We start from the raw sequence: 17322 nt of genomic DNA, 5'->3' as shown, positions 1-17322 counted from the left end.
ATATAATAAAATAATAGTATTAGCATGGTCTATCATTTAAGGTAGGTCTTAACACCTTTGCTGCGGCAGTAACTTTCTAATACTTTCCATTCCTTCGGTACAAGGTCAGTAAACCTGGTATTAAAACTTACATTGTGGCGGCACAAGGCTTAAAGACCTTGTAATATTTAAGATACATTAATTTTATTTTTGGCTTCATGCTAATAGATATTGTGTTTTTTTTCTTTGAATATTAATAATAATGCATTTATTGACATACACCTGAAGCCGTTCGTGAATAACTTGTTTAGTATATAAATTATAGCTATATTCAAAATACAAGGCTTATGCACCCTGTGCCGCACTGAAGTAGGGAAGTCTGGTGGGTATTCTAGGGTTGTGAAATACGAAAATCGATAGTTTAAATTAAGTTTTAATAAAAATTTAAAAAAGTAACAAACAAAGATGTTTTAATAATTTAGTCTAAATATTTTACAAATAAGACATACGTGCATAAATACTTAAATAAGCTATATTTAAAGAAAACATATTATTATTTAATAACATTTAGTTACAACTTCAAATGTTTGTCACGAAAAACATTATTTAAATTATCAATAAATCGTGTAGCAAATTAAATTATAATCAATTTGCAGTTTTGATTTTGTTTGTTTCTCTTGACGCCATGTCGACATGTGCGTTTCTTACGAATGCTAGGCAACACTGGCTGCACGAAGCTAGCGTGGGGTGCGGTACCAGGTGCGCAGGGTACAAGGTGCTTCGACCTGGTTTCGCATTGTGAAGACATTTTATTACTTCCGTGCGGTACCAGGTCTAAAAACCTGGTATTAAGGTAGGTACATCATTGGATTCTATTTTAAGAATACATCATAGATATATATTCATCACTTTCCTACACCGGACCCAATTGAAGTTATGCCTTTCGCACGACAAGGAAGACTATAATTTTCTTAGCCGCACGGTAAGCGAGACGTACACAAGGTCTATAGACCTGGTTTCGCACTCAACGTGTTAAGGCGATTAGAGTCCTCAATCCGCGCCAAATGGGCATTTTGTAAAGCCTACTCCTCTTTTACTGCTGGACAGAAATAGTTGAAAAAAATATATGTTATACAACAGTTCAAGGACTACATTTGTGACGTTTGAATTTTCGCTACGTCTCTTTGTTTTGGATTAAAAAAATAAATACGGGACATCGATTGTTTACTTAAATTCTCTACTCCTCCAAAACGGCTATGTTAATTTAAAAGATATTTGCACGAATAGATTAGGAATTCTTTAATCTTTAAATGACACGTTGCGTTTTTCAATCGAACATTACTTTCATTCATAAATTTTACTTTTGATAAATTCCGAACGTTTTGCTGTTGAGGGGGCCTTCGCGGGGTGCGGGCGGCAGTCGGCCGCTGGCCTTCAGACGGGGAGGTTGTGTCACTCGCTGCAAACTGACATTAGCGATCAAAATGAATTTTTTCTTTGGCTTAGTTGCACCACCTGACGTGACCTAACTTTGACCGTAGCTTTGGCGATAACCTGTGTTTTTTGTATGGAGTTAGACAGACTTTTGACGCTTGTCAAAGTTGAAGTAAGATGGTGCAACCCAGCTTTTGTTCGACAATAGATTTTATGTCAGAATTGTTCATAGAGTACGTGCAGTCAGATGATACAATTGAATTATGACGCGCTCAGACGCTATTTTCTACCTGAATAGAATCTATTAGTGTAAAAAAACTATAATTGACTCCAAAACAACTGCACTAGATAAATACAAGTAGAAAAATTATTACGTTATTTATTTACTAGGCCTTTGCAATCTGTATCCAAATTAGGAGCTAGTCAGAATCTGTAACTTAATCGATTTACGTGAAGAAAACAATTTATATTTTCAATATGTTTCTTCGCGAAAATACCACAATTAAAAATAACACCTGTAACGCCCCTGGGTCTGCGGGTGTCTATGGGCGACGGTAATCATTTACCAACAGGTGATCCGTTTTGCTCGTTTGCCTCCTGTCACATTAAAAAAAATTAAGATAAAGTGGTATTGAATTGTTCTATAGAGCTTATTAAAAATTTGGATACTGATTACAAAATTAGCCATTTTCGGAGTCGGTGGCAGCCTACCTTTTGGTGATTCGTTTTGGAGTTGGTTTTAATTTTTAGTGAAATTAATCTATTTCATGCCTTTAGTAGACTATAGGTACTCAGTAGACCTTGTTGTTGCCACTGAAGGTGCATAGGTACTCAGTACATTGATACCATATTTTTCATGTTAAGTGCAAATAAACTTCCCTAAATTACCAAACCATGAAACGTACCTATATTATTAAAAAGTTTCGCAGATACTACGCAGAAAAAAAAACTCTAAATGTATTTTTCACTTTTTTAAACTTATGAAAATTTAAAGAGATGAAGCGCACCAAAGTTCAGAAGATGAGGCACATGACGTCAAGGCATGCTTAAAAATGTGGCGATTTGTGTCGTCACGCGGAATTTCATCGCATCATATCTTCGTAATTACTTGTTTAATTGACAAATAAAAATATCCTGTGTTCAATATTTTTTGATAATGTAAAATGGACGGACCAAAAGTCTTTTTTAAAGAAACTAGCCTATTCCTATGGCCACATTCCAGCTCCATCATCAGACCCTGCAGTTTCCCTTAGAGAATTGAAGACTTATGATTTTCAAAGTAGCGTACTTACATAACATTAGGTACTTGCTTATACAGGGTGTCCCAAAAACAATGGATAACCCTTCAACCATCGATAGGCCTCGCCATGGTCTCCCTAACGTCCAATTTTGACCCCAGTAAAAATATCACCAATATCACCAAAATATCACCGATGACCTGATAAAGGTAGCGGGAGGGCGCTGGATGCAGGCCGCTACCAACCGTGCGATGTGGAAGTCATTGGGGGAGGCCTATGTTCAGCAGTGGACGTCCTGTGGCTGAAATGATGATGATGATGATGATGAAAAATATCACCGTTTTCAAGATTTTTAAGTTTTTGTGCATTTTTAGAAAATTGTAATGAAATTATTTAGGTATAATAATAAATAAATACAAATCAAACGAGCCTAAACTCGATGGAATCGTTTAATCCCGGAGTTGCTATGGGGCCACTGGCATTCCAGCTCTACCATCAGATCAGCTCCATGTCATCACAATATTGCATTGTCACCCGAATTACATGTATATCCGAAATTTTAACTCAATCAATTGATGAAGGATTCATAATAAAAAGACAAATACATTTTCAGTTTATTCTTCATATTATGTGACACAGAGAGAATGACAATAGACAAAAGCAGAAACATTTGCTTTTTTAGGCCATAGACAATACTAGGTACTAATGCGTTCCAATAGGGATGATGACTGGGTAATGAAATCGAAATTCTATTTAGTCCGTCAGACAGATAATTAGAAAATATTAGACTCATATTTTTTTCCATAATCGAATAATTACAGTATTATATTGAGTTGAAATGTCGCGTGACGTCACATTTGAGTAAAAATTCTACTCAAGCGTGGCGTATCGCGCCATTTCAACTCGATGTAGCACTGTTATTATTTAATTATGAAAGAAAATAAAAAATATGAGTCTAATGTTTTCTAATTATCTGTCTGACGGACAAATAATTGAAATTTTGTCATCTAGCCTAGTTGTCGTCAGGAAGTTGGTCTAACTAATTCAGCTTGCAAGATTCCACCCGAACAAACATTTATGTAATTACCTACATACATCATAAATTGCAAGCTAAATAAAAGCTTGTAATAAAGTCGGGTTTGTTCAAATTTCGAAAACGACTGAACCGACAAAAGCATTAGAAAATTTACGAAAAATAAAATAAATTTTTATCCCGTACAAAATGTTCATGGATTTTATTTTTATTAAATACCTTTACGCCTGAGTTAAATGACACCGACATCAAGGTTCATCAATTTAAGTTTAAAATAATAGGCAGTAATGTATGAAGAAAGAGCTTCTATTCTGTATCTACCTATGCCCGTGTATTTTTGATCGGTGTCAAATCGGAGTTTTTGGTGCGGGGTACGCGGGTGTTGCTCGCGGCGTGAAGGTCAAACGCCCAAGGTCATTGAGGACTCTAATCGCCTTAAAGTGCTACTGTACAGTTCTGGGGACGTTTTGTCCCATTGTTCTTTAGCGTCAAAAAACGACAGACAGACAGATGTTTTCGCATTTGTAAATTATTAATTAACTTAAGTATGGATAAGGATATCTCATAGGTACTAAGTAAACTCCAATCAAAAACTTAAACTTGCAAAAAACGTTGCCTTTAGAGCCTAAGGCTCCCTCTATCCGCCCGAAGACACAAGTTATCGTTCAGAAGGGAAACTAGAGCGGCGATTTAGGATGGTGTAGGTGTAATAAATGGCGGAATTATTCAAACGAGAACGAGTGTAGTCTGTGTAGTTGCCGAGGGTCGGCACGGGAAGTTATGATAGACCTTCATTTTATTGTTCTGAGAGCATTTGGTGCTCAAAGTTTTGGGACCTCCCCAAATTTTGAGCACCAAATGCTCTCAGTTACCCACCTAAAGTACGGCCAACGAGAAGCGATACTAAATGTAAACAAACCCAATGTCATGGGTGAACCCGTCTGACTTTGATATATTTTGGCGGGAGAACGAGACATTACCACAAATACACAAGATAGGAAGAGACAGAATATATTGTCAACTCCTTTGACCTTTTGTATCGCTGCTAGTTGGTCGTACTTTAAATGTATATTATATTATCTCTATTTCAAGGTAGCCAATACTTTACTGGTTTTAAACCAATAGGCTTTCAGACACTATCAGTAATAATGATATCAATATTACTTACGGTCGTTCCTTCCATTGCTAATGATTATTTAGATCGACCCACATAATAGTTTCGTCACACTTTGAGCCGTGAATAGTTGTATTGATTGATACCTAAGAGTTATTCTACTTAGGATGTACCTTCATTTTAATTTGCATTTTCCACACAAAATTAATCATAAAAACTGACCAATAAACGTCAATTTAATTAAATCGACACTGTCCAATCACAGCATTTTTGTATCAAAACACCATTTGTTATTAAAAAATGAGCCCCACCACACTGCTTTCTGGATAGTTCTTGGGGGGAAACGTTTTTCAGTTTGAGAAGCACTGGCGCACGCAACCTCTGAATGTATATTACTTGTTTTCAAAACTTATAAGTATGTAACGGCAGTTCGAAGGAAGTTCGCGACAAATATAGGGGAGAGGGGGGCAGCTTTGAACAATTTTCATAGTTTATTAAATATCTTCTAAATTTCACTGATTTCATTAATTTTTTCTTCCTAGATAGAGGTCATGGTTATCACACAACAAAATAATGATGTTCTTCTTAATTGTTCATGAACGCTTATTAAGATATTTACATTTTTGCACAGACCTGTAAATGTTCAAAACTGCCCCGTAGTCGGGGCAGCCTTGAACACGCCTGGGGCAGTTTTGAATTAGTATTTTTTTCAATGAAATAAAACTGAATATTTATGAATATGTATTTTTTAAATAATTAATAAATAAAATTCTAAATGATCAGTGTCATTTGGGATCAATTTAAAATGTTTATTTTATTTTAAATCACTCTGTACAAAGTAACACAAAACTTAGGGATATTATTAAAAAAAAGTAAATATAAGATATATCAATTAACTAAATACTAATAAACTTTCTGTTTAATGACACATCAAAGACAAAACTGCATAATTTTAAAAATATCAATCAACTACTAAAACTAGCTTTTGCCTGGACTTCACCCAGCTTGAAATTTTATCTGTTACAGTAAAGCAATCTGCTTATTTTTTATGTAAGAACCTTCTACGAACTATTAGAAAACTTAAAGTTTCATAATACCACTGAAAAAAGAAAATTGATAAAGTTCAAAGGTGCCCCAACCATTTCGTTCAAAGCTGCCCCATGGGTATATTTCCAGAAAAAAACATAAATTTCATGACGGAACATACTTTTATGTTGCAATTTCTTATCAAATCTTCATTGAAACTATTTACACTTCCATATAGTAAACAAACCACTCACTATTTTATAAAACTACGTCCACAAAAACCTTAGAACCAAAATAAAAAAGTGCGAAACTGGCAGTCAAAAACAAAAAAGCACTTTTACCGCTTAACCTACAGTTAAATATTAAAAATGAGATGTGACAGCTATGCGCATCAGTGCTGGCAATATAAATTATGATTTATACCATTGTAGCCTAAATCAGTGATTTTTAAATTCATTTGTTCTAAGCTGCCCCTGTCCAAAGCTGCCCCCCTCTCCCCTACGCCACGATTGAGGAAACACGCAGAATGTGTTTGACATAGTTTTGACAACATTTTTCTTTATATTAAGGCTATTTTTATTCTCTAGACACACACATTAGGTACTTACATACTTTGAGTGTAGGAGGGAATCACACGTAATATTTTCTTAGCAGGTATTATTGACTTGACTTATAAAATATACTTACCGGAAAAATTATTTTTTCCCTGTTATCTACGGTAGAATATTATAATATTGAGTTTTTGGTCTCAGAACTCAGAATACGGAACAAACCAGAAACCGTCAACGGGCGTAAATGTGTATTCATATAAAGTACTCCAAATCGCACTACTTTGACTTTAGAGCAATCAGTCAATGGCCGGCGCGCGCATTGTTTACATATCCGTCAGATTGACACTTTATAATTAAATTATGCCGTCTTGTGCCGTTCCAACATGTAAGAATGCTACTGGAATTACGAAGAAAGTGCATGGGATCATGTTTTATCCGTAAGTAGCACATTTCCAATTCATTTTAATTAAATAATAATTTTCAAAAAAAATCACGGTTGTATTTTGTAAGTGTTGCCACAGGTCAACGGAATATTTTACCCTACTTTTTTATATTGAATTACATTTGTCTACTTATAAAAAATTCACGCGTTAATTTTGTTAGCGTTACCACAGAATAATGGAATATTTTCCCCATCCTTTTTGTTTTAATTAGTTTTTAGTGTAATTTCATCCATGACATGACAACCTGATTAATTAAATTATAAGTGCCACTTGTGGTCTAAACTGAATAAATATTTTTGATTTTGATTTGATTTCAATATATTGAATTAATTTATAATATTACTCCCTAATAATGAGGAGATAATAAATTACTATCGTGAATTTCATACTTTCCCATTTATTCAAAAGTAAGGCATTGGTATCAACAGATCAGCAGCAGCAATATTTGTATATTTAATAATAATTTTAAGTAATTAATTATTGCTTACATACTTACTCTGATTTTTTTTCAGGATACACAGCCAGAGTTGCCTCGCAATCAAATTTAAGTATTGGTGATGTTTTTGATTTGGATTCTGTTTTTGACTCCAAGAAAAGTTAAACTAAAAGCACTACTGCGCCGTAAACAAATGTTTTGTTGTCGATATGTTTACATAATAAAGAACCTTAAGTTTCTTTTTTGTTTTACTTGGCATTCTAAAATTTATATTCGACTTTTGTAATTGACTTTTAAATAACATATTATACCTACATAAAATATAGTACATATATTACACTATTTAATAGAAATAAATAATCATCTTACACTTAGTTACTTCGGAGTAAAAATTAAATTCATAGGTAGGTAGGTACTATCTATGCCTATGGCCAGTCATGTCGTCTCGTTCTATCGCAAAGAATCACCATTTGATAAGAGCGAGAGCAAAAACGGAAATGGATAGTTAACACTGGCCGTGTGTACTTATTTCACTTACTTATTTTTTACTTGTTTAACATCTCTTTAAAAAATTACATAATTTTACCCCAAAAATGGGGGTGTCACACGGCGCTAGTAACACTAAAGGGGGTAGAGGGGCGCGGGAGGGGAAGTATTTTGGACACAAGTTGCCGCGTAGAAATGTTATCGAACACTCCTTCTGGTTTGTTCTGTATTCTGAGTCTCAGAAGTAACTAGGTATTTTTTCAAATTGTGAAAAGTGAAACAGTAGAAATTTTAATGATAAATAAGTACAAAAAATGTAGCTTCTGATTATTTTAAATTCAATCAAAATTGACAAAATTAGCTTGATGATGATTTTTGAGTGGCAACTCAAGACTACAATATTGAGAACGTTTTATGTACCTATTTTACGCGTGCAGAGTTTGGCACTATGTATACGTAAGTACTTACGTTTGATAAAAAGAGCGTAAAACGCAGGGCAAACCCTAAAGGTTTAAAAAATAAACGGGTTTAAAATAATTAAAGTTTTATTAAGTATCTTTCTTTACAGGGGATTGCATTTTCTAACTATGATTTATCACAAAACACAGACAAGGTTTTTCGAAGCATTTTATTTATCATATTATTATTTTACACTATACTTTAGAATACTAACATTACAGTTTCTTATTTATGAGCTAAAATCATTTGACACACATTTAAAATTTATTCGATTCCTTTTGTTATTTTTATTTTCTTTTATTTTAATAGATTTGAAAATCATTCTCATTTCTTTCAATTATTTTTATTGATGAGATATAATTTTCAAATAACATTTGATCAAGCAATTTTATATTTTGAACCAAGTGGACGTTTTAGCCATAATTTAATTTATAACCTTAAGTTATTCGTTTCGTTTATCATTTACATTAAATTTAACCTATTTTCAATTAATATTATTTTCTTCAAATATTTACATTGTTTACTAATAATATGTGACTTATTTTAAACTGAACGTGGTTTTTACGAATGATTCCAAACGTATATTTAAAAAACTTTTAAAAATTTAAATTAGTCGTGGGAGCTTGTTGGTAACACTGTCAGTTGCAGATAAAATAATATTAAGTTAAAGCCAATAAAAATAAGATAATAATTTATAAGGTTCAATAAAAAGTACTTATTTCTGCCAATACCAAATCCGTTTTATCCATTTATAATTTAGTTTTAAAGATGTTTGAAATTTTAATGTATTATTGAAAAATAAACTAACTTTGAAACTCTATATTTAAACCATTCGCAAATATCACGTTTTATAATAATTATTTATGATGTGCTTATTTAGATTTAAATTCAATTAAGCCTCTGACAACAAGTGTGGTGAGGCATCACATCAAATTTTATACGATTTGACTGCTGCCATATTTTTACAACCGTTACAGCGAGTGTCTCTTTTATACATCATTTTCTCACGCTCTTTGACAGAGCCTTAACTGAGTCAGAAAAATTGTTCAGTAAAACGATTTCATGTGCCCGGTGAGATTTTATTTATATAATTAATATGTGTCATTGAAAGTTATTTAGTGCCTTATGTTTTTTTTTACGAAAATATAGTCGAATGATATCACAATCAACGTAGATTCTAGCCCAAAAGTGTAAATATAGTATTTATAATATTATCATTATCATTATCAGCTTTGTGGCTCTTTCTGATTGGCGTTTTGTTAGCGTATACAAGCTCTATTTTATAATGTGTGTGTATTTTTATAATAAAATCTTCTGATAGGTGCGTTTATGCACGAACCGACTATAAAACTTTGAAAAATATGCTGGAATCGGCGTTCGTTTTATGAAATGTAGCGCGCGTATAAACTAGGTATAAGACGAGCGTAAAACGCGTATCTAGAAGAGCCATATTTTATTTTTATATTGCGACATGGATATACCTACTTTGCTGTGAAATCATCCAACTATATGATTTGTATAACATTAATAAATAATGGATTCCAAGTATAATATTTCGAAATATTATTATTATTCACTAATCAATGATATTATTATACTAATTTCAAATACTTCTTCGTCTGTATATTCATAATTTGGCTTAATCCTAATCAGTATTGATATATATTTATATACAAAACTTTTCCTAAAAGGCATAGGATTATATTTTTAATACACCATGGTCCTTTATTATAATCTATACAATAATTACTAATCGTTGCTTAAGACTAAATTATATAAGCTGGGGTTCATTGAAATTGACAATTATTACGACAAATTAATTGTTTAAAAATATATAACCGTAAATATATAAAATACTCTTAACCAATTATAATACATGAGGGTGCTGCAACAAAAAAATATGAAATAATAAATCTAATGCAGGTACGAATTAAATATTACCTCTATGCTATTATCAATTAATTATTTTTCTATTAATTTAAAAATTATGATTTACTCGTTCGTTTGACTAGTACAATAAATTATTTATTTTACAAAATACTAACAAAAATACACAGATAAAAATACTGACTGATATTAAGTTTTACAGAACAACGTATTCATTGCTTATTTTAATTATAAAGAAAATATTCACAAATATGAAAAATATAAAAATTACTTCAACATCATGACATCATATTATTATAACAACAAAATAATAGTAATTTGACATTTGTGAAATATTATTTAGATAAAATTATTTCAAACTTTAATAATAAACATAACGACAGTAAATACAACATTTTTGAATTAACAATAATTATATTAAAATAGTTCATATTCTGTGGTCGATGTTCATGTATTTTTATTATTATTTTGATATTGATTTTCCTAATTTAAATTAGAACATATTACGCTAGATTGATATTGACGCCGACTCCTGCGACGAATTCGTCCCGTATGAGCGGCAGTAGGGCAGTGTGCCTGCAACAAATCAAATCAATTTCATATAAAATTAAATCATATACTTAATTTGTGAAAATGTTAGTAATATTAGAATGAGAAAACAAACAGTAAACACATTTACCATCTGTAGATTTTTGTGATATACAATCAAATTATAATGAAAAATTAATATAATAATAAACTGGAAATGAATGATTTCATTAATGACATGGCTTCTTTGAAAAGTAGCTACTCTCGAGTCACTTGTTCGCTATTTCTACTGACAATTACTTATCGATTTCGATCAACTTAAATAGAATTTCACAGTAAATTGAAATCAATTGGGTTTTCAGAGGTAAATCGACGTATTTATTCAGACAAGTTGAGCTTTGAATTATTGGTTAATGGTGCCAGCTAACCAATTATTTGCTCCACGTTGTGCAAAGATATTTGATAATGCCTTTGTTAATACTATTCTAATAGCGAATAATCAGGTCCTGAGCTTCGGTAAATTGAAGTAATTGGGTTGAACATTTTAGAGGTTTCTTTGAACCATTCTATTTCTATAGCTCGTACATGGTATTATTATCTTTGATACATGCACCTTTGGTTTTATGAAGTCTATTTAATCACAGACTTACGTATTTATATACTAATCTAATTACGATTAGGAATTAGAAACGACAACGGATTAGGCTAATAAAAAAAGAAACTGAAATAGAAACGGAACTGCAAATGGAAACGTAGAACCGGAAACGGAAATTCAAAATATAAGTACGGAAACTAACTTACTGACTCATATTAGGAACGGCAATAGGCAAAGATAACGGGAAAGGAAAGAGAAAAACATGGAAACGTAGAACCAGATGTAACCGGGCGTAGAAACTTGGAACATAAATACAGAAACCAGCTAATAATCACTGGCACGGCGCCAGCTATGCACGCGGGCATTATTAAAACTTAACTTTAAAAGGTATGGTAAAGGATTGGCAAAAGTATGAAAATTGAAACATGGAATCGGGAATAGAAATGTGGAACCGGAAATAGAAATATGAAATCGGAAATGGAAATCCAAACCATAAATACGGAAACTAGCTTACTCACTCGTGCGGCGCCGGCCAGGCGGACGCGTGTTTATAAGTGGCTGCACGCGGGCATTATTAAAACTGAACATTAAAAGGAATTGAATTGGGAAATATAAATGAAAATGAAACTATAGAAACGGAAATAGAAATGGAATGTGCAATTGAAAACTCAAAATTTAAAGAACCGGAAATAGAAATGGAATGTGGAAATGGAAACTCAAAAAATAAAAATGGAAACTAGCTTACTCACTCGTGCGGTGCTGGCCAGGCGAGCGCTTGCTTATGCGTGGCTGCACGCGGGCATTATTAAAACTCAACATTAAAAGGAATTGAATGGGGAAATATATGAAAATGAAAATGTAGAAACGGAAATAGAAATGGAATGTGCAATTGGAAACTCAAAATTTAAAGAACCGGAAATAGAAATGGAATGTGGATGTGATGGAAATGGAAACTCAAAAAATAAAAATGGAAACTAGCTTACTCACTCGTGCGGCGCCGGCCAGGCGGGCGCGTGCTTGTGCGTGGCTGCACGCGCGCGCGCCAGCAGCGTCATCACCGCTCGCTTAGTCGGCGACATGGCGGCTCGCGCGCCGCCCAGCAGAGGCCGCTTGCGCGCCGTGCTCGCAGCCGCCGCCCCACCCGCACCTGGTTGGAATTGGAATTATTGTTGGGAAATGGAAACGTATTATATTCATATTATAATATCATAGGCCTAATGTAATAATTTTATACTCCTCACTAAATAAATTTTTATACTCCTAACTAAATAAATAAGTTTTTATTTAAGTCAGCTAGCACCGGATTGTAGATCCATTTTTAATGACTGGGTTAGCAAATGATAGGTTCAATCCACGCCAGACCCTGGCTATTCATCAACAAAACATCATCCTTCAATAACTATGAAGGGCTTAAAAGTTGATAAACTAGTAAACTAACTATCAATAATGATAATTATAAGAAATATAAATATATAATAACTGATGAATATGAGACCTCTATATTAGAAAATATAATAAATCTATTTATAGTTACATTTCATGGTAAGACATATAACAAAATGAAACATGATAAATATTTTTTGTTAATTAAATATGTAGGTACATAAATATGTTTCAATGTTTTGTTCACCAGTACAAAACGAAGCACAAAACAAAATTATAATTATGATTTATGATATTAATATAAAACGAAAGTACGCTATGTTTGTTTGTTGTATTTTGCAATAGAGATAGATTGAGTCAGGTAAAAATAATAAATAATGGTAATGGGCACTTAGCATCTTGTTGGGACTATAAAAGCTCATGTTTATTTATTTGTAAAATATAATTTCTATTGCTAGACAATATTTCATCGACAGAACGAATCGGGAGAGACCGCGAGTCGAAACAAATCACAAATAAATATACAATTTTCCTAGTTCTGCTCTGTCATTTTGTCACTGGCAACTTCAAACGGCTTTTGTTTAATAAAGTTAAATGAAAATGGCAACACAAAGGGACAAATTTGCGAATGTCATTGTTCGGAATGGAGTCTCGACACTCAAAGGTCTAGTCTAAATGCTCGATAAAGATTTCAAATAGGTCACGGTATAAAGTTGGGGTGAAAAGCGATGTTTATTTCATTGTTATTGTGGTCGTAGATGTTTGAATCTTTTTTATGAATTTTATGCGCTTATGGAAATTCAAATACATAATTAGGTATTCTTATTTAGGGTTTCGTGTTAACATGAAACCTAAAAAAAAAATGAAGTCATAACCTAATACCGAACCGATACAAAAAATTGTATTTGACTTATAAACATATCTGGTAGTTTAATGGGTCTCGTATAATTTTGCGTAACACAAAGTTTAAAACAATAATTTTAATAAAGGGAGTAATTATAAAATCCATTTAAATACCTACTAGGTACTCAATGGTTTTCAAAACGATATTTTTAATAACTTGAACCAAGCTCGTCTCAACCAATAAAAAGCGAGCTTAGTTTTTGTTTGTCTAAATCCGCCACAGACCAAGTTTTCAATTAAGCAACGTCACGTTGGACATTCAATTAAATTACGAGAGATGTCGCCACTGCACTGTAGAAATTCGAAATGGCACAACCCTATTGGTTTTGATTATCTTTGGTAGAAGCGGAAACTTCTCGGATTTTATTTTATAAGTTAACGGTCATCCGAGAGTTGATGGGAAAGAAAAGAAATTTAATAATCGTTTTTGAACGATCTGATCTTGTTGTTTCAGTAGTGAAACGTGTTTCGTGGAGATTTAAAATTTTGGGGACAGCTTTGCTTGCAGATCAGATATAAAACCCATCTTTGACAAGACGTTCTTTCTTCCTACTTTCACTCTATTTATGGTTGCCTCATTGTACAGAGTTGTTTTAATCAACTTATTTAATTAAGAGTCAATAAGCTACAATATTCAGAGTCAGACCCTGACTAAACTTACTGATTCACACTAAAAAACTTCAAAATTTCGAAATTACAGAATGGTTGGAATGCTAATGCATTAAATAAATGCTAATGCATGCAAGCATGTTACAAATAACAATGACGTAAGAAACTCTTCTTACGTCTAACGACTTTGTTTTAGTTTCAACATTCTAAATAATATAAGATTAACTTACTGATACTCTGAACAGATGGTAACATAATTATTGTTTAAACATAATTACGTAATTAGAAACAGAGCTGCCACACAACACTGAATTGTTTTAGGTAATTTGAAAATGGAGCTTAAACTGGTAAACTTAATAAGACAAAATAGGTAGGTACGTATTATTAGTATTATTACCAACATAATTGTTATACTAACTTAATTCAAAACAACCTTTATTAAGTTAGTAATTTTTTCATACAGAAGGACACACGATTTTGAAGTAATATCGGGATATTACTAATTAGAATTTTATTTGTAATATTCATTTAAAATGACTTAATAAAATAACATCAGTCAGTTATCAGTCACAACAAAAAAGAGACAAATAATATTGTGTAAGTTGTCTGAGATGTAAGAGAGGTAAAAAACTTTCTTTTTATGCAACAGCTGTTTTCTCAATCTTGTTCAATTATTTATTTAACTTATAGCAATTTGGCTTAAAAATGCAATATCAAAAGTCTAAACATTTTTATTGTCTTTTGTTTAGTAAAAAAGTATTCTGAATCTAAAATTCTAGACATTACTTTTACCTAACTGTACCAGCTATTATTACCTTTCCATTTTGTAATAAAACAAGAAATAGGTAGCTTTTAGTCTAGGCACGGAGGTGATTCTGTTTTATGTGGGCAAGTAAATTTCTCTGGAGCAGAACATATTTGACACAACTTATGATAAACGACTAAGGGAGGTTACAGACGAGCGACAGTATATCGGTGACTGCTTGCGACTTTTCGCCGACAGATATTCAAATTAGACGACTGTGACCGACGAATCGCGGATACCGCCAATGGTCACCGACAGTTGCCGATGCATCGCGACTCTCGAAGATGGACAGTCACTGACGTATAGTCATGACAGTGAAAGGTATGATTAGGCGGAGAATGTAGCCGACTGTCTTGAATGTTCTTCAGATTAATTTCGTTGCGGGTTCAATGACAGTTAACTTTCCCTCGGGACAAACTTGATCTTCAGTGGTTAGGTTTTTATTGGCGGTCAAGCTGTAGATCCTGGCTACACAGGAGTTGCAGCGGTGGGAACGAGAGATGGGAATAGTCCCGTACCACTATCGCAAGCAGTTGCCGATACTGTCGCTCGTCTGTGACCTCTCTAAGGAAGATAAACGGGTGAGTGGGTAGTAGCATATTCTGAGCAGTAGTAACATCTCTCGTTAATGGTTTAATTTTCCAAGAACATAAGGAAGACACTATTCTAAGAACTACTAAAGTTATATTATTCCATTAGTTTCTGGGTCATTAACGTATAATAATGATCATATAAAAATAACTTATTTCAGGGCAACTTGCTTTTTGCTGGCATTTTCAGAAACATTTTTCATGCTATGATTTGTGTATTTATTTATTGACTCATGTTCGCCTCTTAGTCATAGAAACTGAGCCTGTAGTCTCCTATTTTAAACTATATAACGTCGTTCATAATTATTGCAATTTGTTCTACGTCAAAAATTACAAGTTTACAGGAGAGTAAAAAAACAGCGTACGGGAAAAAAATCTTAAGACACCAAAATGTTTTTTTAACTAATGTTTCCTAAGCAGTTTGTTCTTTTTAATATTAATATAAAAGTCTCCATAAATAATTTATATTTTGTTAGAAATTTATTTGAATTTTTTGTCATTGAACAAATTGCAATATGAACGACGATAAGTAAGTAGTTACGCGGCGCACGACGTCAGCCATTAAGGACGCCGTATGCCAACGTCAACCTCTGAAGGAGACCACAACACAACAGTTCATTTCTATAGTAAGCATTGTGACGCGGGAACAGCGTGACGTCTACGGCTTTTATAGGAGACCACAGCCTGATAATTAGGGCCTAAGAATCTTATGAAATACTGTAAAAGTTCGACGTACCGACCTTGCGTCGCCAGAGCGTGGACAGCGGCCGGCTTCACGCCGCGCAACGCCGGGTGGGCGTGCAGAACGCCGCCCAGCACTGGACTGCTGAGGCCCAGGATGTCACTGCCACCTAGTGTTAGTGCGGTGTTAGGGGACGGCTGCCTTGGCGATAGATATTTGCAGAACACTAGCGCGAAATGTCATCTTACTTGACACTTTTTTAATAAAGTGCCAATTTTTTTTCCAGCACTTTTATGAACTGTAATATAGGTGTTGTCAATTATTGAACGTGCCTCGTGGAAAAGTTTCTACACTCGCGAGCAAAAGTATGGAATCACTTCCATGAAGTTGTTGCCACGCGAACTTGTGTACTAACGAATTTGTTAGTAACAAAAAAAGTGGCACCATTTTAAAGATTAAACTTTTATCTTTAAATTGATACCAAATTCATTTAAATCACACCAGTATTTAAAAAGATATCCCGGCTGATGTGAAGAAGTAAGGAAAAAGACACGTATCAACTGTTTGATACGTCGCGAATTGCGGCCTATTTACCCCCTATAAAAGCACGCGTTTTCAGATTTTTGCTTTCACACGTTGATTCATACACATCTCCGCTTCTTTTGACACTTTACCTGGGATTCTACACCTTCAGAAGCAGCACAAATCGTTGCACTATTGCAAGAAAGGCTCAGCCAGCGGGCTGTCGCACGTCAGCGCCACATAAGCCAGTCCTGGGTTTCGAAAGATTCAAGACGCTTTCGGGAGACTAGTGGCTTTATCCCGAGACCAAGTTCTGAACAGCGCCGGTGCACATCGCAGAGGGAAGACCGTTTTTTCATGTCAAGCTCTCTATGAAATCGTCATTTGACTGGAATCGATGTCCATCAAGAGCTCAGAAATGTTCGTAAGATAGCTGTTAGCGAGTGGACAGTTCGTCTAAGATATAAGCAATAGAATTTGACTCCAAAAAGGCCTGCCACAGGCTCGAAACTCACGGCAGGTCACCGATAAGCACCCTTTCAATTTGCTCGTACACATCTCGATGGGACGGCAAGTAATGGAGGCGAGTTCTGTTATCCGATGAATGCAAACTGTGTTT

At 33.8% G+C, this 17322-nt stretch overlaps 1 protein-coding gene and 1 long non-coding RNA gene across 2 annotated transcripts in view; one reads left to right on the top strand and one right to left on the bottom strand.

The window, feature by feature from the left end:
• The first annotated feature begins 6580 nt into the window (after positions 1–6580).
• On the top strand, positions 6581–7493 carry LOC135082743 (uncharacterized). Its single transcript, XR_010259471.1, has 2 exons — positions 6581–6812; positions 7331–7493. It is a non-coding gene; the product is annotated as an uncharacterized LOC135082743 (long non-coding RNA).
• A 2853-nt stretch (positions 7494–10346) lies between these two features.
• Positions 10347–17322, bottom strand: part of LOC135082619 (KH domain-containing, RNA-binding, signal transduction-associated protein 2-like) — a 141653-nt gene continuing 134677 nt past the window's right edge. The window contains exons 9-10 of the mRNA XM_063977398.1: positions 12197–12356; positions 10347–10662 (exon numbers count right to left, since the gene is read on the bottom strand). Of these exons, the coding sequence (XP_063833468.1) occupies positions 10590–10662; positions 12197–12356 (233 nt within the window). The 3' untranslated portion in view covers positions 10347–10589. The remainder of the gene's footprint in view (positions 10663–12196; positions 12357–17322) is intronic.

This window comes from Ostrinia nubilalis, chromosome 22 (genome assembly GCF_963855985.1).
Source record: "Ostrinia nubilalis chromosome 22, ilOstNubi1.1, whole genome shotgun sequence".
NCBI classification, from domain to species: domain Eukaryota; kingdom Metazoa; phylum Arthropoda; class Insecta; order Lepidoptera; family Crambidae; genus Ostrinia; species Ostrinia nubilalis.
The sequence above is the reverse complement of the archived record's forward strand: the minus strand, read 5'-3'. Positions and strand labels throughout refer to the sequence as shown.